The following is a 24,209-nucleotide window of genomic DNA, read 5'->3' as shown; positions in this document are numbered from 1 at the left end:
GGTTTAATCTTTTCCTACTTGAGTAAGTGAACAGAGATTGTCAATTGATACTGAGAAAGGTTGGATCTCTGCTCTCTGTTCTGTTTGATTTGAAAATGTTGTTGGTTTCATTGGTAGAAAATGAGGGAAATCTGAGGCCTTATTCTCTTCTGTTCAGAAATAGAAAGAAATGGGTTTTTTTCTCCTTGTTAAGTAGATAGTGATCTTTTGATTGTTTTGTAGCTGTTCTTATTCCATATGTAGCTGTTCTGTTCATGCTTCAACAACTCCCTTAAACTCCCAAAATTTTTGAAAAAATAAAATATAAAAAAATTGACAATCTTTAAATCTCTATCATTGTTCAAATGACCCTATCAAAAAGTGTGGATTTTGGGGAGCAGAGGAGAGGTCCTTGTCCATGAACAGTAGCAGTTTTTTAGTTGCTCTCAAGAAAGGAAAGATTTTTAAATATCTAAATTTGGTGGGGGAAATCATGTTTGATGTTTCTTTCAAGATTTATTATACTCCAGTTCAATCCTTCTTGATTGAACCTGAACTCTAGGAGTCTATGAATCATCTTTTGAAGTCATTTAGAGTTCATTTGAGATGTTGTAAGTTTGACACATAGAAGCTGAAGGAACCTTAAACCTTGGCCTCCTCCATCACATTCAGCTCCGATTAGTATAAGTCTGACACTTAACCACCACTTATGGCTAGATGGTTACTTTTAAAACGGGTCACCAAACCACGCTCGATATAGGAGATGTATAAGTTGGGGTAGGTGTGGGATCTAATGTCGTCGTCCTTTACAACGGATGGCACATGAGAGAAGTCATGTAGTTACACAAAAGTGGGGCTAAAGGGAGCCAGATGTCAATGGAATGATAAAAGTGAACACACATGATCGAAACAAATATCAAATATAAAAGGTGATACAGATTGGATCCAGCAATTGTAGCATTGAACTATCAATAGAAGGTCCTCCCCACAGTAAATCTTAAATGTGGTTTATGGCAATATGGGAGTTTACTTAGGGGTTAGATATCAAGTCTTGGTTGGGACTTAGATAGAAACATTAACAGATAATTTTTCTTAGGTTGGTGGTTAGTACTTGGTGGTGAAGAAGCTTTATTATTTGCCAACTATGGCATTGTTGTTTGTTATTGATGATGGGTCTCAAAGAAGGATGATGCTTTCAATAGTATGCTTCTGTGGGATCACATCACATCTCTTTGAATCATTTCTACAATAGTCACAATTGTGATATCTATTGTTTGGTGACCTTGTTTAGAGAAGTGCTTTTTGGGTTTATAAGCGCTTTCATAAATCAATTAAAGAGCAATTTATGCAGTTTAGATTGTGTGAATAGTGAGGGTGAGATCCAAGGTATAACACTAGAAATAGTTTGGGGTATTTTTGTCATTAAATGAAATTTAATGATTTTGAGGCGTTTTTCGTAAAAAAATCTCAAAGCTTTTGTCGTGTCCTACTTCTTGCAAAAGTAGGTTTGGATTAGCTTCATTTTTGGCATTTGACATTTGTGGGAATTTAAAATTTGAGTATCCATTAAACATGCTTAGTACACCACGAAAAGCTTTAGATGGGTGTGATAAATTAAAGGTCCCCCCAAAGAAAACTTAAGTGTAGTCATCATTAAAGTAATTAAATGTGATGCATTGTAATAAAGTGTAATGTGATACATCATATCATTCCTTCTCACGAAGATTAGGATAGATGGTTTGATTAATTTTATTTTTATTTTTACTAGAGTTAAATTCCATCTTGGATTCTTATTTGTTTTCTATATCATCTCATTCCTTCTCATGATAGAATGGTTAGATTAGATTTTTCTTAACTAGAGTAAAAAATAAAAAATAAATTAACTCTAATATTAGTGAGAAGGAATGATATGACGTATCACATTACACCTTATTACAGTACATCATATCTAATTACTCTTAACAGTTACAAACTTTGAGAATCTGTTGTCAACACAAAACCACGAGCTTGCAATGTATTATGTACACTAATTTAGTTACGAGGTCGAGACCCATTTAGGTTGCTCGTTGTATTTTACTAGGAACAGAAAGTATTTCAGGTGGCGGGACCTTGGTGGGTCTGCACAACTCTAACAAATTATTAAGTAGAATAATTGCTAGGATGATGAGTAGGTAGGAGAACAAGGGTGAGGATGGCTTGGGGCATTCTTAGGTGGATCCTACATGTAGGGTCATGTGGGTCACAACGACATAGGGCTCAAAATGGGTCGGGTTCTGGTTGGATTTGAGTATATCCATATTTAGATCCAATTTTTACGGATCCAGGTCAATATCCAAATTGGACTCGAATCCTTTTAGCTAAAATCATATCCAAACCATTTTGTTTTCATGGGGTTGGATAATTTCAGGATACTAACATTTTTTTTTGCTATATTTCTTGTCTAATTGTTATACTATTTTATTTTATAAGAATTCATATTATATTAAAATAGTTGAAAAAATATATTTTGAAAAATATAATTTTTAAAGCAATATATCATTCGGATCTGGGTGATATAGGAATGGATCTGTATCCAACCTGAATCCTACTTGGACCAAGGGACATCAACACATAATTGACCTATTTTTTTTTTTTTTTTTTTGGGGTCTATTCCAAGGGTCCAAACCCACTAAATTCGGATTTCGATCATTCAGATTTCGGTTAAAATCTAACCAATTTTATGCCCTACCACGACCATGAGCACAGCCCCATCCATGGTTAGCTCCAATACCACCATTTCTAGCATACAACCTTGTATGACATTGCTAGAATTGTGGCTACGGCAATCGTCACTATTACCATGAGTCCATTAAACCAAAAGAGGCCTTTTGATCATCCTTTTGTCCTAGTTTAAACTTCAATTAGGTTTTATCGCTCTCCCATTGTGATCATAGTCCCAATTCTCCAAAATGTTGCAAAATTTTTCTTATAAAGGCATAACCAATTAAATTTGCTAATTAATTGATGATTTAGTAAAGGAAATAGGTTAATTGATGATTTATGAATTAATTATGGAATATGGTAACATTTTTACCATTCACTGTCAAAATTTTATTTTCTTCAAGAATCAAATCTCATGAACAAGATAAATTTGGAAGGTCTTTCCAAATTAACTGAATTGAAGTCCTACTCAATCCGGATTTTTTTTTTTACTGTGACGGTGATTCTCTCATTTATATTTCAGTCTATCTATCTCGTTGTTTAGGCTAATTGCAACGAGGAGTAAATGCTAGTTACGAGGAAAAAAAAAAAAGAAAAGAAAAAAGAGTGGTGATAATATGACTTGCCAGGTGGCATATTCAAAAGACTTCCTAATGCGACAAGCTCGGGGATTCGTAAATCTGTATGTCTTGAGATACACAATTGCAGTTCACCGTTTAAAAAAAAAAGTGTATCCCAAGGCGTATAAATCTACAATTCCCAAATTTATTCACATCAAGGAGTCAATTGAGTATGCCACCTGTCGAGTCATATTGTCAGGACTCAAGAAAGAAAACAAAAAAAAAGGGGGAAGATAGGCCACAATTTAACTCACCACTCTTAGTTGAGATCTTGGATTATACACATCTCAAGGTGAAGGGTGCGTTTACGAATAAAAACAAATGTTAGGATTGGAAGGGTAATCCCAATTGGGGTTGTGGTAAGGGTATGTTTGATTGTACATGAAAAATAGGGTGAAAAATTAATTTTCATGGAAAATGACAATTTTCATGTATTTACATTTTTCCATGGAAATTGATTTTCCACCCCAATCAAAAAGTCCATCAAAACATGGATTTCACTTTTCCACCTATATGGTGGGAAAGTGAAATCAATCGATATTTTTCATCTCTAAAATATAATCTTCTTCTTTTTCATTCATTTCTTCTTCTTCCCTACCACCTCCACCATCACACTAGCCTCGCCGTCATCACCATCACCATCACCATCGCCATCGCCATCGCCATCATCACTATCTCCGTTGTCGTCGTTGTCATCACCATCTCCAGTCACCTTCTCTCTCTCTTTCTCCCTTTGTCTTCTTCTTTTATTTCTCTTTCCCTCACTTCCGTAGCCACCACCACTACCACCATCACGTTCTCCCATCTTCTTCCTCATCATCTTTTTTCTCACTTATCTTTGTCGCCACCACCATCACGTTCTCCCTTCTTCTTCCTCATCATCTTCTTTCTCACTTACCTCTTTTGCCACCACCACCACGTCCTCCCCCATCCCTTTTATCATTTTTCAAGCCTTTCCCTCTCCTCTCATCTTCTTTCTCCTCCTCTTCTCCTTCTTTTTCATCTTTCTCGGATATTTTTCCCATAATTTTATCCAAATAATGGAATTTAACTCTACCTATTTTTCATCATTATTTTTTCATGGATTTCAAATTCCATGGAAAATGACTTTCCATACAATTAAACATACCCTTAATGACTTGAGAGGGAGGAGAGGGAGTGTGAATGGGAATGTGGAAGTGTCAAGTTCAAAAATATCTTATAGTGTAGAGTGCCTTCAAAACGTTATATAAATAATATATTTAAATATCAAATTTTTTTTCATTTGCTTACTCATTCCATCATGACTTACCTCACTATTGAAAAAAAAAACCCTCTTGTATAATTAAGAATTGACAAAATTTAAGAAGATGAACATATTTTGTTGAATAAATTTTGAATCATGCGTCCACTACTGTCTCTCTCTCTCTCTCTCTCTCTCTCTCTCTCTATATATATATATATATATATCGTGGCACAAAATCGATTTTTAACCCCCAAAGAACTATAAAAAGTGGGATTGTGAAGCGCTATCAAACACCACCAAAGGTTTGGCTCAAATTGTTATCTCAACATTATAACACTTGTTTAAATAATTTCAATAGTTGTTTACAATTATGATTAAGCTCATATAAAATACTACACCCAAAAATACAAATTGAGCAAGGAAAACAAGAGAGCTTCTATTGACACCTCAACTTTTACTTATTCTCAACCATTTATTTATTTTCTTTAGTTATAATTGGTAGTAATTTGTAATTGTTTGTGTTGCTATCAGCCAGGGAAGAAGACCAATAGTCCCTATCTCTAGTCATTATATTTTCCTCGAGATTCTTTGATATCCTTTATTATAAGACCTTTTTGTTAGGAGTAATGAAAAAATCAAAGCCCAAAAACTAAATCAAATTTGGTTTCTACTCGAACCAAATCAAAATTGAGTCGATTTGGTTTGATTTCGATCTTGAGAGTGTGAAATCAGGCTGAACTCGAAATCAGACCGAAATAAAAACCAAACTTGAACACAAACTTGGATGCATTACCCAATCAAAATTTTAATTTTTTTTAAATGTTGGGTTGCTTTGAATATTGCTCTTACTATCTTTGTAATTTATTATATGGTGGCAAGTGCAAATGCCCATGTATTAAAAGGATTTATTTGTAATTTAAAATATTTATACTAGCATAACCAGTGGTATTGTGCTATTATTCCCCCACCCTAATTAGTTATAACAACCAATAATATTATTATTTATTAATAATTCAATAATCAATATATGTTTTAATGATTTAATTTTCTTCTATTTCGAAGGTTTTAGATTAATTTTGTAATTATCATAATTTTTTCATTATTATACTATTGTAATCTTCTAATTGCAACACTCACCAATATTTAATCTGATGGATAGAATGAGAATCCTCCTGAAGAACGTGTTTCCAATATTTTGGAGAATAATGTTGAAGTGACCTTAGGCTGGAACCTCATATATCACTTCTTGACGTGAAAGTGTATGGAACCATAGATGTTTTTTATAGAGGAAAATAATTGTGCAGTTATCTAGATTGTACATGTGTCCAAGCCGGTTGAGTGGTATCAAGCACAAATCAGCATACGGATACTACCTAACAGAAGGGCAGGTTCAGGTAGAGAGCACTTAGTTTGACTATAAGGGTAATACAGCATTGACAGAGACCTGGTTTACTAAGCAAGACAGACCTAGTCAAAGAATACCTGTAATTCTGATACGAGCATGTCAAACCCAGAGATCTCGAAGGAGATCTCCCCATCATAGTATATCCAATCCAGAAGATTCCTATTCCATTTAGGATCCAAGGAATTGGCGGATTCTCCGGGATCACCTCCCGTGAAAAGAGGAAATCCTAATTCGAAGGAAGGAAATATAAATAACACGATTTACATTGATGAAATGATCTTTTGACAGATTAGAGGTCTAATCTATTTATTAGATTGTTCCTTTACTTCTCTAACTTGAACGTCGGAGAGTTTTGACAGGTATCACACTGGCACTAGCGAGAAGGTGGAAGGAATAACTTCGGATCCGTGAGGCAAAGTCCATCAACATCGTTCACTAGAATCTAACCACACACTTTTCATTGAGATATAAGTGAAAAAGCATCTATGATTTCTATTAGGGCTTAAATGGAATGAATTTTATCTAAAGTTCGAGTGAACTGAATCTAAATTTAGCGGGTTTGATTCTTTTAAGTATATCCGAATTAAAATATGGTTCGAATATGGATTGATGTTCCTTAACCGAAGTTGGATCCGGGTTGGATACGAATCCATCCCTATATCCGCCAAGATTCAAATGATATATTATTCTACAAGTTGTATTTTTATATTTTTCTAGTTATTGTTCATCAATTAACAACGGTTGGGTGTAAAGATCAAGATTTCTCTCCAAAATGCACGGGGGTTTAGTTTAAGTCACCATTTGACCATATTTTAGCGATTTTATTTGAAATAATCTTGAATAAAATGTTTCTGATACGGTTTTCCCTATTAGGATCCGAATTTGATTTGGATCTAAATTAAAAATTATAATATGGATATGAAAATACTAATATCCGACTTGAACCTGACTTGTTTTAAGCTCTAGTTCCTATCCACTTTCACATCAAGAAGTGAGATATGAGGTTCAGCCTGAGGTCACTCCAACACGACTAAATTTTTATAATGGGGATTTGAGTAGGCATGTGTTGTCTAAATTTACGCACGCAAGTATACGTATCGAAACAAGTAATAAAGTGATAAGAAAGTATCGTTCCCACGGAGACTAAATATCAATCTATTGCTAATTACCAATTTATCTCACTCTAATTTTATCCAAACAAAAGTAAAAATAGGAATTAAAACTAAACAAGAAAATTAACAGAGGAAATAAACTTGCAGATTTAAAATCAATGAGAGATAAAATCTAGGTTTATAATTTCCCTCAAACAATCCACTTGATTTAATTCTCCTTCCCTCTATGATAAATTAATCCACTATGCTTGTCATTCAAGAACACTAAATTCTCTACAAGCCTCTTCCGATGGTCATGTAAAAATATCCTTCTAGACTAATTCCCTATATGCCTATGAGAATCAAATCAAGAAGAATTCATTAAGAATAAGTTCTCATAAGGAATGCACATGCAACCTGAGTATATTCCTATCTCAAATTAGCATATGTTAATCTATTTAGGTCATGAACACAAAATAACTCTGTCGATATTATTAAGATTCATCAAATCAATTCAATCAATGATCAGTTAATCAAATCGCATTAAACATTGGATAGAATAAACAATCACATGTGGGATCATAGAAGAAAGAAAGAAAACTAATCAAATATCATGAATGGGTTCCATTATAACCCTAGAATAGAAATTAGTTCTTCATTGAAAAGAAAACAAAATCACAAAAGTATTTAGCCATTCTTAGATTACAAAATTAAGATAAGAGTTAAAGTTAAAAAAGATAAAACTCAAGAGCCAATCTCCAATTCCCGTCCTCCTTCTCAATCTTCTGCCTCCAAGAAAAATTCCAAAACTTCTGTCCCCAAATAAGGGTTAAACTTTCCTATTTATAGATATGAAGTCATTAGGATTTAAGAGTCCCAAAATCCGTCTCTAATTCGGTCACCACAAATTAACGTGTAAAGCTGGAAACGTAAGTAGGCCATGGCCTCCCAATATATCATGCCGCGGCTTGTATTTCTATATTTCTGTTATGCCATTCTTGAATTCCCGTCGCGGCCTCGTTTTCTATCAAGCTGCAGCTTGAAGACTTTTTAGCTTGTATGCTTAGCTTCCTTCTTCCGAGAGTGAATCAATTTGGAGTCAGAATTTCTCCTAAACGTATGCACCTATCCCAATGTTCCATATTGTTCCTAATCTGTAAAATAAGCCTAAAAATCAAATAAAAACATATAAACACATAAAAAATATAAAACTAACTAAACTTAAATAAAAACAACTAAAAGACTCTAAAATTAACAAAATATTATATTTAAAAGTGGTTAATTCGTAGGTATAAAACCTACTCATCAGCATGTCGATCAACAAGCTAAGAAGTCTTAACATGAGCATCATATGGTTATGCTCAAGGGTGTTCTACCAAATCATGTGCGATAGATTGGTTAATTATCGAACCTAGGTTAAAACGATGGATTGAATATAAGGTTTCTACCTTAGTTTTCGGATAGAGAAGTTGAAGGTTTCTACAAGGGATTAAAGCAAAGTTAAAGATGACGTATTGAAGATGAGGTTTATCAGTTAATTTTGAAGAGAGCATTTTAAATTAGGGGAAATTATATAAATAAAAAAAACCTTAAAAAAATCGTAAAAAGGTAACAATTTTGTGAAAATTAGTAAAACGAACCTATTTTGACCCTTTAAGGACTGAAAAACTAAAAAATTAAAAAATTCGACTCTTAAAAGGTCAAATTTTTATTATTATTATAAAATTACAATTTTCGGCCATTTAAGGGTCGAAATATTTTTTATTAAAAAAAAAAGAATTCAATAATTTCGGCTGTTATATTTTTATTTTTTATTTTTTTCCGATATGTTTAGGAAATGCCTAAAACTGTTCTTAATGCAAAAATATTTTTTATTAGGTTTTTTTATGATTTCCCTTTTGTTTAACCACGCGTTTGACCCCGCATATAGACAACAAAATGGTAGGATAAAATTTACATTTCGATCGTTGATCTCGACTACAAATCAGGGAATGAGTCTCAATAAAATGGACCATGCAAACATTCGGTCAAAATTCAGTCATGCAATCTAATGCAACATTTCATTCCCTATTTTGTAGTCGAGATCAACGGTTGAAATGTAAATTTTATCTCGAAATTTTGTCGTTTACGTGTGGGGTCAAACGCGTGATTAAACAATGGGGAAATCATAAAAAAAATATTTTGCAAAAATAAAATTAAAAATATTCTGGAGAGTTAGGAACGGTTTAAAACCGTTCCTAAACATGTCAAAAAAAAATTAAAATAAAAAATGTCACAGCCGTTATTGTTGACTTTTTTTTTTTTTTTTTTTTATAAAACAATATTTCGACCCTTAAAGGGCCGAAAATTATAATTTTATAATAATAAATAAAATTCAGTCTTTAAAGAGGCAAAATAGGTTCGTTTTGCTAATTTTCACAAAATTATTATCTTTTTGCAATTTATTTTTTTTATTGGTTTTTTTTTTTGATAATTTTCCCTTTAAATTATTTTTCAACCGGTAGAGTGATGATTTTGGGCACAAACTTCAAAATTTGAAGAAACCCTCTCCGTTACAAGACACGTAGTGTTTTGAATTTATTTCACGCCTTACATTTCCACAAAATTTGAACACCCACTTGAAAATGCCACACGTAATTCAATGGTGAGGGTTTCTTCAAAACTTTGAAGCGGACTGTTGGTTTCAAAGTTTTTTTTTTTCCAAAATCAAGTTGAAGACAAGGGCATTTAATGTCATTTTCCATCGGTCTATAAGAGAAGACCATGGTCAAAGAAAATTTTGTCCGTTAGTTAAAATTTAATTCTTAAACTTTCTTATGTTCTCATAGTATCCACCAAGTTCAATCCTAGAGGCAGGACTGAGTCCGGACTTGAATGTATAATTCATACATTTTGATTTGGATGGATTCAGATCATGGGGAACCAAGAATCCAAAAGACTAAATTTGGTTCGCCTAAAGATGGATCTCGACCCACCTGAATCCAACCCAGGTAGGAACATGGGTTCGATTGTGTTCAACCAATTTGACAATTTTTTGGTTCAATCATCGGTTTGGTCCTCGAAACATTGGTAAAAAAGAATCAGAATAATACAAGTACATAGAACAAAATTGCTTACACATACACACATAAAACATGTTGTATCAAGCAGAAATAAAGAGAGATACAAGAACATCGAACAATCGCTTTCTTGTTTACAAAGATGAGGGGCAGGTCAAGTGCATTAGCAAAATAGGTTCTTGTTCCGAATCCCGAATGATAGATGATGATGATGGTGAAAATATTCTTCCAGATCAAACTTAGCACACAAAAAAATATTTGCTATTTCTATTTACATTATAAACAAAGATGATCAGGCGACATCCCATCATGGACGATCTCTCCTCTTTTATTTTGCACAATGCATGGCAACCCAAATAAATAAATGAGATTTTCTCTAAAGATTAAAAGCACCCCACTTTAGTCCACAACACGTTCTCTACGACTTGGGTTGTTCTTGCTTGGTCTTTGTTTCTTCAGTTTTCGAAGGACACAAGTTTGTTGGGTGAGACGGTCCTTTCACCTTGGTGGGACCCTTCCCATTAGGCAAAGCGGATTTAACTGCGATGGGCAGTTTAATTGCTGATGGGTTTGTATTTTTACCAACTTTGCTCACTTGTTTACTCTGAACTTTCTTTGGGCTGATAGAGTGAGAAGGAACCCTATATTCCCATGGGCGAGCGGCAATCCAACGTTCCATCCAACTCCAACCCCAGTTAGCTCTGCCAAGTTCGTACGCTGCCCGTCCCTGGTTTTGACTAGAGTTTGCCCTCCACTGCAAACCGCAGGATTCACATGGTGATCTTCGATGTTACTAGTCAACATCATTGAAAATATGATAGGAGTGCAATGCATCATACCTGATGAGAGAAAGCATAGGCCATTGTTCGTTCACGTTTTACTGACGCTTCTTCCCTTTGTTGTATCCGAGTTAGAATTTCCTCCATTGTATCAGGGCCACCACACCATTCCACCTGTAAGGCAGTACAAACTGATCATCATTAGGACTTAAAAAAGGTTGGGACGGATTCGGCTTGGATATGATTATATCCAGATCCAGATCCAGATCCAGATTCGTATGAATCCAACTCGGACCCTACCAGATAAACCATATCTGAACCATTTTGATTTCACTCAATCTGGATCTGACCCGACCAAATTGCTTGATTTGGGTTATGATAATTCTGGATAGTTCAACTTTTTTCTTCTATACTTGTTTGTTAATTGCTATACTATTATCTTTTACCACTATAATCATTTTATTTTATAGTTATATTAAATTAGTAGAAAAGGATATTTTGAAAAACCGAAAAATATAATTTTCAAAGAAATTTATAATTTGGATCTAGGCGGATATATGGATGGATCCGCATCCGACCTGGATCCGACTCAAATCATGGGACAGCATTTTACGCCCTAATCTTTATAAGTATAAATAAATTAACCATCTGTATTAAACAACCAATCAAAAAATTATGGCAATAATGTGAAGGAAGTTTGTATCTTTAAAAGCAATCAAGGAAGAGGGAATGCTAATGCAGCTTAATTTTACTCCAAATGAATGAAAATGGAATACCAATATATCCTATTGACAATTCAGATCATGCAACTTATCATAAACGTTACAGTCAATCTTACCTCTAGTTCATGAAGCTTCGCCTCAAGTTTCAATTGATTCTCTAGTTTCTTTTGCCTAATACGGCCTTCTGTTACCATATGAAGTCGGCGAGCTCTGATCTCCGTCTGTATTTTGCTCCATTCATGGATATAGCTCAAAGTGGTCGATGCTTGCTTTCTAACAGTATGGCCTTGGGCCAAAGCCTTGAATCTTACTATTCCTTTCAAACGCCGTAAGGACTTCCTTGCCTGCCACACGTGAAAAGACATTTTCCATTTAACCAAAATGACTAGAAATTTCAATAAATATTGGATAATGAGTTTTTTTTATAAATAAGAATCAGTAAAAAAGTGCAACGTCTGTGTCTAAAAGTTACTAAAATAGCAGGCCCTGGATAGCTAGTATTCAAGTGTATTATAACGTAAATATGTACCATATATGCCCGAAATGCAGTTTGAATTCGAATTGCCGCTATATCCTCAACTGGCATACCAAGAATCCATGGATTTCTTCTAGAAAGACCATTACATGACTCCTTACGAGAACGATGCCTCCACTTGAATCCATTTGATTTTTCAGTTGATGAAGATCCCTATTTCAATGGAAGGTGTAGGAATACATTAGAAAGGTAATTAAATAGCAAATGATAATACAAGAATCCATGGAATATGGAATAAGCATGAAGAAATATGAATCTCATGATAAGGGCATGAAGGGAAAAAGTTTGCATCCTTCACATTATGTTATAGATGAGCAATAATCGAAAATTCATAAAAATTACTCCACTGAATTTAAGTTATACTCTTAAACTGCATTTTTGAACTAAGTTTCTGTCAGTGTGTTGAGGATGGCAAATAAATATGGTAAGGCCTTGGCCAATCCAAAATATTGCTCAGCAATTGAACATTCATGATCATTCAAAAGTGGGAAACTAATTTAGAATAGTTTCCATCACAGGGAGCGAGATCTGATGTTTCAAAATATTATGAAGTCAGTATTATAAGGCTCAATCGAAGAAAGAAAAAACTGAACGGAAAAAAAACAAAGAATAAGAAAAGATAAACAAGAAAGACAGAAAGGAAGAAAGTAAAGTTCTAAATAGTTTAACAAATTCTCCAACATTAAGATTAAATGGAGACTAGGATTGCGGAGCTCTAAATGTATTAGGATTCAAAATGGGTTTATTTATTTGTATTTGTAGCAATTGATTAAGACCTTGATTAATTAAAGTAGTTAGTTTTGGGTCTGGATAACATTTGCTTGTATGAGAGTTGTGAGATTGACAGTTTTGTAGAGAACTTATATTGCCTTAGAACAGTTATGATGTTTCTTCTTCTCTTCTCTCCATGTTGGGTATTTTGGGCGATTTGAGAGTGTTATTGTTGTATTCTTTTGGTGGTGTTGCTGTACCACAACAGCACATGAGTAAGCATTTTCATTGAACTGGGTTTCAGCTCAAACAAAGGATTTATAAAAACAGGAAAAATGCTTTAGGCCTTTAATTTCACATAGTCTGTCCATTGTATCAATTAATAGTTAGCAGAATAATGTATATTATAAGGTGATGTGATGACCTTCCTACATTTGATATCCCTGCACTGTTTTATTTCAAGGGTCCAAACCAAAATTATACAAGTAAAGGAAGGAAATTCATGTTACCAAGCAAAATTATAAAAAGTACACATATGAATTCACATACTCATTGGAGCACAGCACAATCATTGATCAATTGCTAAGTTACCTGTCCAATTTCTCATGCAAAACATCTATCAACAACCAATGTTCCATGTCCTTTAAAACATTATTTTACATATTTTATAAAATATAGTGGAAATGGCTACCTTGTCCTTGATATATTAGAACATTAGAGTTCAGAATATATACTTGTAAAATATATTTAAAAGATGCATCACCAACAAACAGGTTGAATCAATCTAAACCCATTCCAACGGAAAATTGACTATTTACCTTTGCTTGTTTTGATCTATCTTCCTTCACTTTCTTTAGGTTAATTATTGTCTTAAACCAGTCTCCAGAACCCATACCTCTTATCCTGGGTGTCGGTTAACTGTATACAACCTAAAAGAAACCTGGCATAGAAATTTCATGGTGATTATAATTTTTGTTGGGTATAAGTATACATCATAGTGGGGAGGTGGGGGGAGTTCATCATAATATAAACCAAATAAATATAAATCAGTATTTCAATCATGTCATAATGTACAACATTGTCAGCCATATAAGTGGGAGTAGAAGGTTAATTGCCTATATAAAGCACAAAGACAAAAATAGTAGATTTGGGTGCATGTTATGAAGCTTAAAAATAAGACATCTAACAAAATTTCGGCCCATCGGGTAAGCACGAGATATATCTCCCATGATTAACTTGGCTGCATGTTATGAAGCTTTAAAATAATAAACATCTAAAAAAATTTAGGGTCATCTGATAAGTAAAGTAATGGAGATATATCTACCATACTTATGGGTTATTTGAAGTGCTATATCACTCAATGGAAAAGGAGCTGCTAGAAATAAGAAGGCAATTGGTCCAGTAACACTATGGGCCTCAAAGACATCAAGAATTTTTTAAACTCCTAACTCAGCTAGAATTCTTAAAATAATCTAACTCTATTCAAAACAATCCTAATCTAACTTATTTAATCTAATCTAGGAATCGTTCCACCCATCCAATAGTTGTAGGTCGGTGATGACTCTAACAAACCCATGTGCCATATCATTTCGTGCATTTCAAGAGAAAATCTTGAAATGGAACTTCTCATTTTCCTGAAACAATAGTTAGTGAAGAAAGAAGAAGGAAAATTCAATGAACGCCGATTACAAACCCAGATAAAAGGAATATGCAAGTTGAAGGTGCCAAAAGGGAGAGAGGAAGACCCAAAAGAAAGTGGATTGAAATAGTGAAAGAGAATATGAACACAATTAAAATAACAGAAGATGTGGCTCTAGACATAATTGAATGGAAGAAGAAGATTCGTTTAGCCGACCCCAAACTTTAGATAGTGATTCATTTCCAAGATGGAAACAAAATGTACGATGCTTGAAATTTGGGTTAGGAGAGTAAATAATTAGAAAAATAAAGACTTTGAAATAAAAAAATAAATAAACAAAGTCTTCAGACTATAGTTCCTCTTTGAGAAGTAATAGTATGGAATTTATAAGCTGCAAGAATGCGGTAAGCTTCAAGTTTCCCATAAAAAATTTGAAGCATCTTGAGAATTGAGGAAAAATATGACCAAGTTTTCACTTTCCAGCATTCAGCTTCTAATTCACATTCAAGAAACAATAAAGTACAATACCCAGAGTTATGCAATTTTGAACCAAAATTTCTTTTTCTACTCATTTGAAGAAGGTTTCTGCTTAATAACTAATTAGGATTCTGCAAAAGGTTTTATCCTGTCTCCAACGAAAAATCAGATAGTTGACTAATCCAAAGTGATTATCTGTCTCAACATGTCAAGTGAAACTAAGGTTAAACATTAGAAACTTAATCTTCCATCTGACATCTTACTTTCTCTTTAGGACCACCTATTGGTCCTACCACCAGCTACTTACAAATAACAAAGTTTTTTTAAGGATCTAAAAACATTTTGAAGTCTTGAACACAAATAGATAGAGACGATCCAAGTGACCCTACTTCATGGAACTTCCATGGGATGACAGGTCTAGCCAATATTGGAGAGAGAATGAAGAGACAGCTAATAGCTAATCAAGTGAAGATGAAAAAAGAGTGAAAACTCCAACACCAAATGGGAGAGTCTTTGTCCTTCATTTGTCAAAATTCATCATTATCATTAACAAAGCCTTATCTCAACTACTTGTCTCTGTTTACATGAATCCTGTTTCGTGATTCAATTCATTTCATGGCTCCTCTCACTACTAAGATTCATGTCCTTTTTAAACTTACCCTCCTTTTAGATCAATCGAGCACCAAACGATTCCTGACCAGTGCCATGATATTCTTCTTTTGCAAACAAGCTAACAATCTTTGAAGGTTTGTAGCCAACAATATCAAGTCAACTCCCAATCCAAATCAAGTTTGAAAATAGCCTACATTAAAGGTTTTAACTTCTAATGGAACAGAGTGGATAGACCCAAATATACGCCAAGACACATACACGGATGCACGTGCACACATAAACAGACACACAACAGAAAAAAAAAAAAATCCTTTTTCAGTTTGAATCCTGAGACTAATTTTGACAAATAAGATCAAATCAAACTATAATAACCATTAGGAAATTTTACCCAAAAAATGGGAACTGAAATCCCCAATCAAATTAGCAATTTTGCAACAAAAGAAGCTAAAGAAACCAAATCCTGCCTATCTACCAATCTAGATGGTATTTCAATCATACCCATTCCAATTATGTTATCATAACTTACAAGCAAGATCCATTTCAAGCATGACTACCAACAAAAGGAAATACCCATTTAAAGCAACTGAAATTTTTTTTTATCGAAAACAACAATAAATGAATTCAACACCAAATTTGCTCAAACCCCCATTTTGTTTCACCTAATTTTTTAGTGCCCAGTTTTCTCCCTTCTTTCTTTATCTCCATATGTCAACAAATAGAGAACATGGGTTCACTAAATATACAGAAAAAACATAAGGAAACAAACCCAAATAAGAAAAATAGACATAAAAGCAGAGATGGGTAAGGAAGAAATACCAGAGAAGAAGCCAAGCATAGTCTGTGAAGATGATTTGGGTTGGTGGGTAGTTCAAATTTTGAAGAAGAAAAAGTAGTACTAGTTGTTGATGTTGTTGTAGTGGAAGAGAAGAAAAGCTTAGGAGAAAGAGAAAGGAAAAGGTGGGTGTGGATTGCCATGGCCCATCTCCAGCTTTTCTCAAAAGGAGTTGAAGAAAAAAACATTAAAGAAATCCATGAAACTTTCTCAAAAAATATATCACATTATCAACGTTTAATGGGACTAACCAACTCATTTGTACAGCTGGGTATGGTGGTGGTTGATTGATCATCTTCTATTGAAGACCCAAACACCACCAAGGATTTACACAGACAGGAGAACAAATGATGACAAACTTGATAGTGATGCCTCTCCATTTTCTCTATTTGTTTTCTATAAATTTTTTCTTGAAATACAAAAAGAATTGATATAGTGATGACTAATGATTGTAGGTGGGTGTGTGTCTGTGTGTCTTTGTGGGGTATATGCTGGAGAAGGTATGCTTGTGGGATTACCTTTTTAAATTGGAACCTTGAAATTTACACAACCCAGAATGCCACGTGGCACATTTTTTTATTTTTTATTTTGGCAATACCCATGGAATGTGGTGATCCACAAAATAAATTAAGAAAATTATTGAAAACATCCCAAAATATGGTTTACTTTGCTAAATGCCCCCTAAGTTTTGGATCACAACTTGATAATTCTAGTAAAAATTTTCAGCTAAATGCCCTCTAACTTTAGAAAAATGCAAAATATCCTTTCATATCTACATTAGTTTACTAATCAATTACTAGGGTGGGCCATCCGAATAAAAGAGGGTTAGGACCTCAATCATGATCTTGATTATTATGAAAAATATAATAAAGAATATACAAGAATTAAGGCATCAATTATGGGGATTATATTGACTTTCCTAACATAGGTCAAGCATTAAATCCGAGTCAGATGGTACGCCAATATAGTTTAGATATAAGGATATATGATTTTGTAACAAAAGATAATCACAACATATTATAAATAATAAATTTATTTGCTTCTCAAATCATTTTTTAATTAGAATAGGTATTGGATCCAACTTTGATTCAAAACAATTGATAATTGACTTTCAATAATTTGAAAAATGCATGAATTTAATTTAGCATAGAAGATGAAATCAAGTTTAACCCGATTCGGGCCATCAGGGCTAAGATTGGGCATGCCAACTTAGGCCCGATAGAAATATAGAGTTGGCCTTAAGTATAACCCTCCTCTTTAGACTTGAATTAGGGTTAACCCAAGGCCAACCAAAACTTACACTACGACCATATCTCCTTAATTTACCTAAGATTTTCAACAACGAATGTGATAAAATTGTGACAATTTTTTTAAAGTAAATGGCATACTCATCGTTTTGATGAGTTAATCTTCTAAGGTGAAGCACAATATCTCTTTCTCAGCCATCTAAAGGTTGGTGAGATGACCAAGACCACACCTCTGTATGTGGAGGTCTTGAGTTTGATTTATCCCCGAAATTAATGTGGTTGGTTTTTTTTTTTTTTTGTGGGGTTGGGGGTTTGTGGAGATGTTACACGTGTCCCGAGAATTGGTCAGGTGTTCTTAGTGGCTCGAATACCTCACATTTTTTTTTAATATCTTATTCTTCTAAAAGGAAAGTTATTATTTGCTTTTTTCAAATATCTCATTTTTCACAAAGACATGTTATAATATAAATCAATTTACTAACCAACAGGAATTTTACTATTTGGTAATCTCAAGTGACAAATTTGCAATTAAAGTAGCTTAGGGTGTAGAATAACATATTTTTGTGTAGAATGAGATATTTTAAGAAAATAATAAATAATTTGCCCATTTTAAGAACAAGATACTACGTGCTTTTCAGTATGTTTAGAGTGGGTTTTTGAGTAATCTGGCGAAAATCCCAATTAAGTTAAGAGAGTCTTCGACAAATGATTGATGTATATATGAAAAGGTATTTTCGATACTTTATGGTTTTTTTTAGAATTTATATTATTTAATTAAAAAGAATTTACTATAAAGTCTCAAAAATACCTTTTTAATTAAAATGAACTATCCATCCCATAAAAATGCAAAATCCAATTGGATGAGATTTATTCTTAGTATAAGTATCTCCGAGATTTGTGTTATGAAAGATACTCATGAATTTCAACCGTTGGATTTTGTGTTAAAGGGTTTGGGATCAGGTGTTTTTTTCCCAACCCTTTACTAATTGATTTATTAAATTATCACCCAAAAATTAAGGGATATTTAAGAAAGTAAACCCTATGCTATGGTGTGTCAAATAATTTTCCAAAATAAAAATTTGTTGACAATTTTCAGGTCTAGTCTAGAAAAATGGTCTATTTTCATGGATGAGTCTAACAAATCTAGTGGCTCAAATCAATAATCACCGTGGGACCAGATGAGGCAAAATTCATGGATGATTGAGACAAATAGGGACAAAATTATAGATGAGAGCGACGTGTCATATACATAATAAATGGAGAAAGAAAAAAGATAAAAGTCAAACAATTCAAGGAAGGGTTTGGTCCCGGCGGGGCTCGAACCCGCGACCTTCGGCTCATAAGACCAACGCTCTAACCAACTGAGCTACGGGACCTTACATGTGTTCAATTCGTTAACAAAATAATAAATTAAAAAAAATGAAATCTCATATTTAGTAAATCAAAATCAAAATTCTTTTTATTCATTTTTTTTTTTTTTTGTGTGTAAAATAGTGAATTGACATCGTTTCATCCCATTGTTGACGTGGATGTGTGTACAGAACTATAGATGCTTTTCATCAAGATACGAGTGAGAAGCATCTTTGGTTATCTGCACAGCAATGTGTGAAATGAAATGAATGTCAAAGTTGAACAAACGATTTCTTGATCAAAATTGAAGTATAACATTTCAGCAATTCTCTTCCCTTCCTTATAATAGCTCCTCACATCCAAGCACAACCATTGCAATATACCTCCTGCACCATAAGAAGACAGACAAGAAAATTTGAGATGGGGAACTTTTAGGGCCAATATGTGATAAATGGTTTGACTAAGAACCATATAGTATTTACAATGCCAAGAAACAAAGATACCAAGCAAACACAAATAAAAGCATAGAAGTGCCTTTACCCTTCACACATGTTCCAACTATAACTCCCTTAACACATAAAAGTTCTAGAAGATTAAAAAAAAAAAAAAAAAAAGTAAAGCTCAAAATGACTAGTTGAAATGACATTACTTCTGATTTGTGCATGGAGTTACTTTTATGACTAAACAATTTATTTTAGGAATCAATGACAACCTATACTATTTCTAGGAATAAACATGTCTCATTCAATAAGAATACAACATTCAAAAATATGGAATTCACTAATCAATATATGCACCATGATTGACCAGCCTTAAGTTAGTCCCTCTGAACTTATATGGTCCAAATATTTAAAAAAGGGCATGTTTTTGAGTTATATTGGTTGAGAAACATTTTTTTCGTGGATCTTGGCTAGAAAAAAAATGAGGAGAGTAGAATTAAAACTGATCTTCTTGTGTGTAAATGATTCACTGTCCCCTATATTATATTAAAACCATCAACATTAAAACAGGTCCAAAAAATCAGCACATACAAATTCCATCATTAACTGCCAACACCATGATAATATGGTACAACATTGATCACTGAGAGATACCCTAAGTCAGAACTTTGAAAAATAAGGGTTGTGACTGTAGTGACTTGTGTTATATTTTAACTAACTTAAAATCATAATAATGATCTTCCATTATTATAGTAAATATAAAAAATATTAAAGTAAAGATTTATACTGGTTCATGTACTTGAATATACAATATCTATTGAGATGAGAACACTAACACACTTGGTGATATATATATATATCATATATATATCATATATCATATATAAAATCTTTATATAGAGGAGAGTACAATTCAAAATCAATTGCCATCCAGGACATGTGTAATTAAGTTAGAAAGGAAGTTCAACAGGTGCAAAGACACCAAAAAGAGGATGAAACCATGTATCAACAATGCTTAAGATGAAGGAGCTTGAGGAGCTCAAACACTTTTGTTGTTAGATGTCTAGTATTCTTACTGGGCTTGGACTTCAAGAAGCAAGGCAATATCAAAAGGGACCTTTCCAGACGCGTAGTGGGTATATATTATAATTTTTTTTTTTTTTGTATATATCTTGTTTTTTTCGAGTAGGGTATATATATTGTATTTTTCAAATAGGGTTTTATTGTGATTTTTACTCTATGAGGTTCCTTGCGGCTGTGGACAAAGAGTTTATAATCTTTGTTGTTGATAGTGGATTTTTTTCTCCTTCTCCTCCGTGAATGTAGGCAATTTGTCAAATCATGTAAATCTTGTATGTTTATTTTTGCTTTCTTATCTTTACTCTTATTATGTTACTGTATAACTTGATTTAGAAGTAGATCGGGGTGATAAGGGGGTATTCTCGTGCTAGAAGAGGTATTCTACAAATTTGCAAGGCAATCTCAACTACAGTGGAAATAAATGGCAAGTTGAGAAGTGAGGCGGGGTACCTACTAGAAGAAGGAACCATGTATCAACATGTGATCAAATGTTTAATTTAGTTAACACTGAGAGAAGGTACTAAATGGTGATATCAATCTTCTCCAAGTTATTATGGAAGAACAAACGACAAGCATCTTCATAAAGGGATTGTCTTTTCCAAAGTTCTCCAAGTTTCGATGGCAACTTGGCATTATGAGTAAAGAGTCGGTGTTGATGGGGAGTGTTAGATTCATCACCAACTCTAACACCATTGAAAGATAGGGCCGATCAATTAGATTAGGATTTAATTTTAATTATATTGGGACTCTATTTGCTTTAAGAATTTAATTTAAATTAGATTAATTGGTATTTGGATTTGATTAGAACTTTAATTTAGTTTCCAAGTTTAATAAGAGTTTGAACTTAGATAAGGATTGGTTACTTGTTTAGTTCCATTAGGATTTTATTGTTTTTCTACATAAGAGACAGATCAATGTGGCTATACGTGTGCTAAATTTTATAGAGAAATAAAAAATATATATATATTTTATTGAAAGTAAAGCTTTTCATATTCTATTCTTATTCATATTTTGTTGGTTCGTGTGTGTTAATATTTCTTGGTCGTGTCGATTCGTAATAACTAGTTCTCAAGAAATAAAGATTTATTTGGCTACATAAGTGCAACTCCGTTGCAAAATAACTTTAACACCTCGACCATCCAACCACCCAAGCCATCCCCTTCAATACTGCCCAAGTTGTCCAAGCCCAGTTGGACTATACTAGGATTGGTTGTATGTCTAGACCACCATGTAGTGACCTATGTGAATTTTATGTTTGTTATCCTATGATGATTCCAACTCCAATGAACATCAGACTCTTGAGTTCATTTCAACATCTAATGTCATCTCAAGATTCTACTGCTCCCCAATATGTTCCAAATCAACCATCTATAGTGTTTGCTAATATTACCAACAAGGAAAGGAAAATTAAAATCTAATGATTTAATATGGAGAGGGGGGTTTCTTGAGATCCTCATGTCTTGCCCATAGTAGCTCCTTGAGGATGTTCCATCGATTTCTCGTGGATACACTTCATTGTTAAAGTCAATCAATAATTTAGTAGAGTAACAATGTAATTATAAAAAAAAAAATATGCATACCTAGGTTTGTGGTTGTCCTCCTATTTATAATTGTCCCCTTCTAATCTAGGCTCCGTCGCGGTTAGCAGATTCTTTGTTAATCTCACTTTTCTATTTTGGTGGGATTTGACCTTATCTCTTTGTCACATTGATTATAGTCATTTTAGCACATTTCGGATTTGTTAAAGATTTCCTTGATTCTTAGATATTCTCCCACGACTTTGTAAAAAGGGGGAGTGTGCATTCAGACTATGTTAATGGGCTCAAACTCCTTTACACATTAAATAAGGCCCCCCTTGGATCCCTTCTCAAGTGCTTGTTAGGTTTCTTTCCTTGGCCTTATAAGTTATTATCATACGGGATTTTTGCATCCTACCCTTAAACTATCAATTCAAAACTCTCTAAAAATGACTTAAATGGCATGTGTGGTAGTACAAAAGAAGATTATTTTTTAACATAACCTATAGCCCCTTCTATTTTTCGAACAAGGTTTTAGGTGATCTGTTGAATGGAAAATTATTTCTCTATAAAATATTATTGGAATTGGAATTTTAGTATAACCTAAAGGTCTACTAAATATTATTGGATAATTTAAGCATGAATAAATTTTATTAATTTTGTAATCGCCAAAGTACTCTAGTAAAATTTATGGAATATCTAAATTGTATAAAATTTTGATCATTAGGGAGACATTATAGAATAATAATATCTACAATAGCAAACTCAATTAGATAAATGAGATTAGTCCAAAGGAGAATTTTATTTAATTAATTGAAATTTGGATAAGATAATATAATTTACATAAATTTAATAGAAATAGGATTGGATACTTAAAAGTAATAAAATTGATTAAATAAATTATGTAAATTTATATTAGTCGTATAGGGTAACTAAATTAGTTATTACCCTAAAATGAGTGAACAATAAATATACCTAATTTAACTCAAAGGATAAATTTAGATGATATTAATGAGTTCACCATCGTCAAATAAAACTCAAGGTACTTATTAGAGCATTATCCTTATTCTATTTCAGTTTCCTGTTCATTGCACTCTCATGCATCCACTGTCCCAATCCTTATCAGATCAAATTTTTTGGAATAGTATGTGCATTTCAAATTCACTCTAGGTGTTTAAGATCTTGATCTAGTATTCATTTCTACGAAATCTATAGACCTCATTGATAACAGTACAATAGAGCAAGAGAATTTATTTCTCGCTTGGAAAATATCGAATATGCTTAATTTGATATTTATGAGGATGACGATTGCTAAAAACATAAATACATTCCTACCTCCAACTAGCAATACACATGAGTATTTGAAAAATGTGGAAGAAAAGTTCAAATCTATTGATAAATCGCTTGCAGACACTTTGATGGCTAAGTTGAAGATTATATAATATGATGAGATGCAAGGAATTCAAAATTTATATCCTTAACATGATAGACAAGACTGCAAAACTTAGGACGTTAGAAATGACTATGCATGATTCCTTCTTATTATTATTTATCTTCAACTCTCTCCCAACTCAGTTCGATCCATTCAAAATCCACTACAACACTAAAAAGGCGAAGTGGAGCGTAAACAAACTGACTATATGTGCATTCAAGAGGAGACGAGATTAAAACAGGAAAGGAAACAATCTACTTTTATGATGACTCAAAAAGTAAGAAAGAAAGGAGGAAAATCAAATAAATAAATAAATAATTTACCAGAGAAAGGAAAAGCGTTTGGGAATGCAAATCAGACTGGAGGAAAAATAACAATAGTGTCAAGTGCTACTTTTATGACAAAACTGGACAAATAAAGAAAGATTGCGCAAAACATAGAACTTTTTAAAAAAAGAAAGGTATGTTTCTTTCTTTTGTATGTTATGGATCAAACTTAATTTAAATACCTTCTAATACTTTGTGGATTGATTCTGGAGCCACAACTCATATTATAAATTTAATGCAGGGATTCTTTAAAAAAAAACTAATGTACAATGAAAAATCTATTTTTATGATAAATCTATTTTTATGAAAAATCATCTCAAAGTGCAAGTGCTAGTTGTAAGAACATGTCACTTGGTATTGGAGACTAGTTATCAAATAAATCTAGAGAGCACTTTTTATGTTTCTATCATATATAGGAATTTGATTTCGTT

At 33.1% G+C, this 24,209-nt stretch overlaps 1 protein-coding gene and 1 non-coding gene across 3 annotated transcripts; both read right to left on the bottom strand.

Moving 5' to 3' along the window:
• Positions 1 to 10,119: 10,119 nt before the first annotated feature.
• Positions 10,120 to 16,774, bottom strand: LOC147387691 (protein IQ-DOMAIN 10-like). 2 transcript variants are annotated; one of them, XM_086421338.1, is made up of 6 exons: positions 16,371 to 16,769; positions 13,645 to 13,766; positions 12,110 to 12,268; positions 11,697 to 11,924; positions 10,919 to 11,032; positions 10,120 to 10,833 (listed from the first exon to the last, which is right to left on the bottom strand). In XM_086421338.1, the coding sequence occupies exons 2-6, from the start codon at positions 13,717 to 13,719 to the stop codon at positions 10,498 to 10,500; spliced, it is 912 nt and encodes a 303-aa protein (XP_086277464.1). In that variant the 5' UTR covers positions 13,720 to 13,766; positions 16,371 to 16,769; the 3' UTR covers positions 10,120 to 10,497. The 2 variants fall into 2 exon arrangements, with proteins under 2 accessions (XP_086277464.1, XP_086277463.1); XM_086421337.1 differs by lacking the exon at positions 13,645 to 13,766 and having other exon boundaries at positions 16,371 to 16,774.
• A 2,161-nt stretch (positions 16,775 to 18,935) lies between these two features.
• TRNAI-UAU (transfer RNA isoleucine (anticodon UAU)) lies at positions 18,936 to 19,009 on the bottom strand. The gene has a single exon. It is a non-coding gene; the product is annotated as a tRNA-Ile (tRNA).
• Between the last annotated feature and the right edge of the window lie 5,200 nt (positions 19,010 to 24,209).

The sequence above is a fragment of the Akebia trifoliata genome, chromosome 13 (assembly GCF_017979445.1).
Source record: "Akebia trifoliata isolate Shusen 1 chromosome 13, ASM1797944v1, whole genome shotgun sequence".
In the NCBI taxonomy this organism is placed as follows: domain Eukaryota; kingdom Viridiplantae; phylum Streptophyta; class Magnoliopsida; order Ranunculales; family Lardizabalaceae; genus Akebia; species Akebia trifoliata.
This window is presented reverse-complemented; position numbering and strand designations above follow the sequence as displayed.

Coding starts and splice junctions, on each gene's coding strand:
- LOC147387691 (XM_086421337.1), bottom strand. CDS start 16,574: ATGTTTTTTTCTTCAACTCCTTTTGAGAAAAGCTGGAGATGGGCCATG. Junction 11,033..11,696: donor CGAAGCTTCATGAACTAGAG/GTAAGATTGACT, acceptor ACTGCCTTACAG/GTGGAATGGTGTGGTGGCCC. Junction 10,834..10,918: donor CCTATGCTTTCTCTCATCAG/GTATGATGCATT, acceptor TGCGGTTTGCAG/TGGAGGGCAAACTCTAGTCA.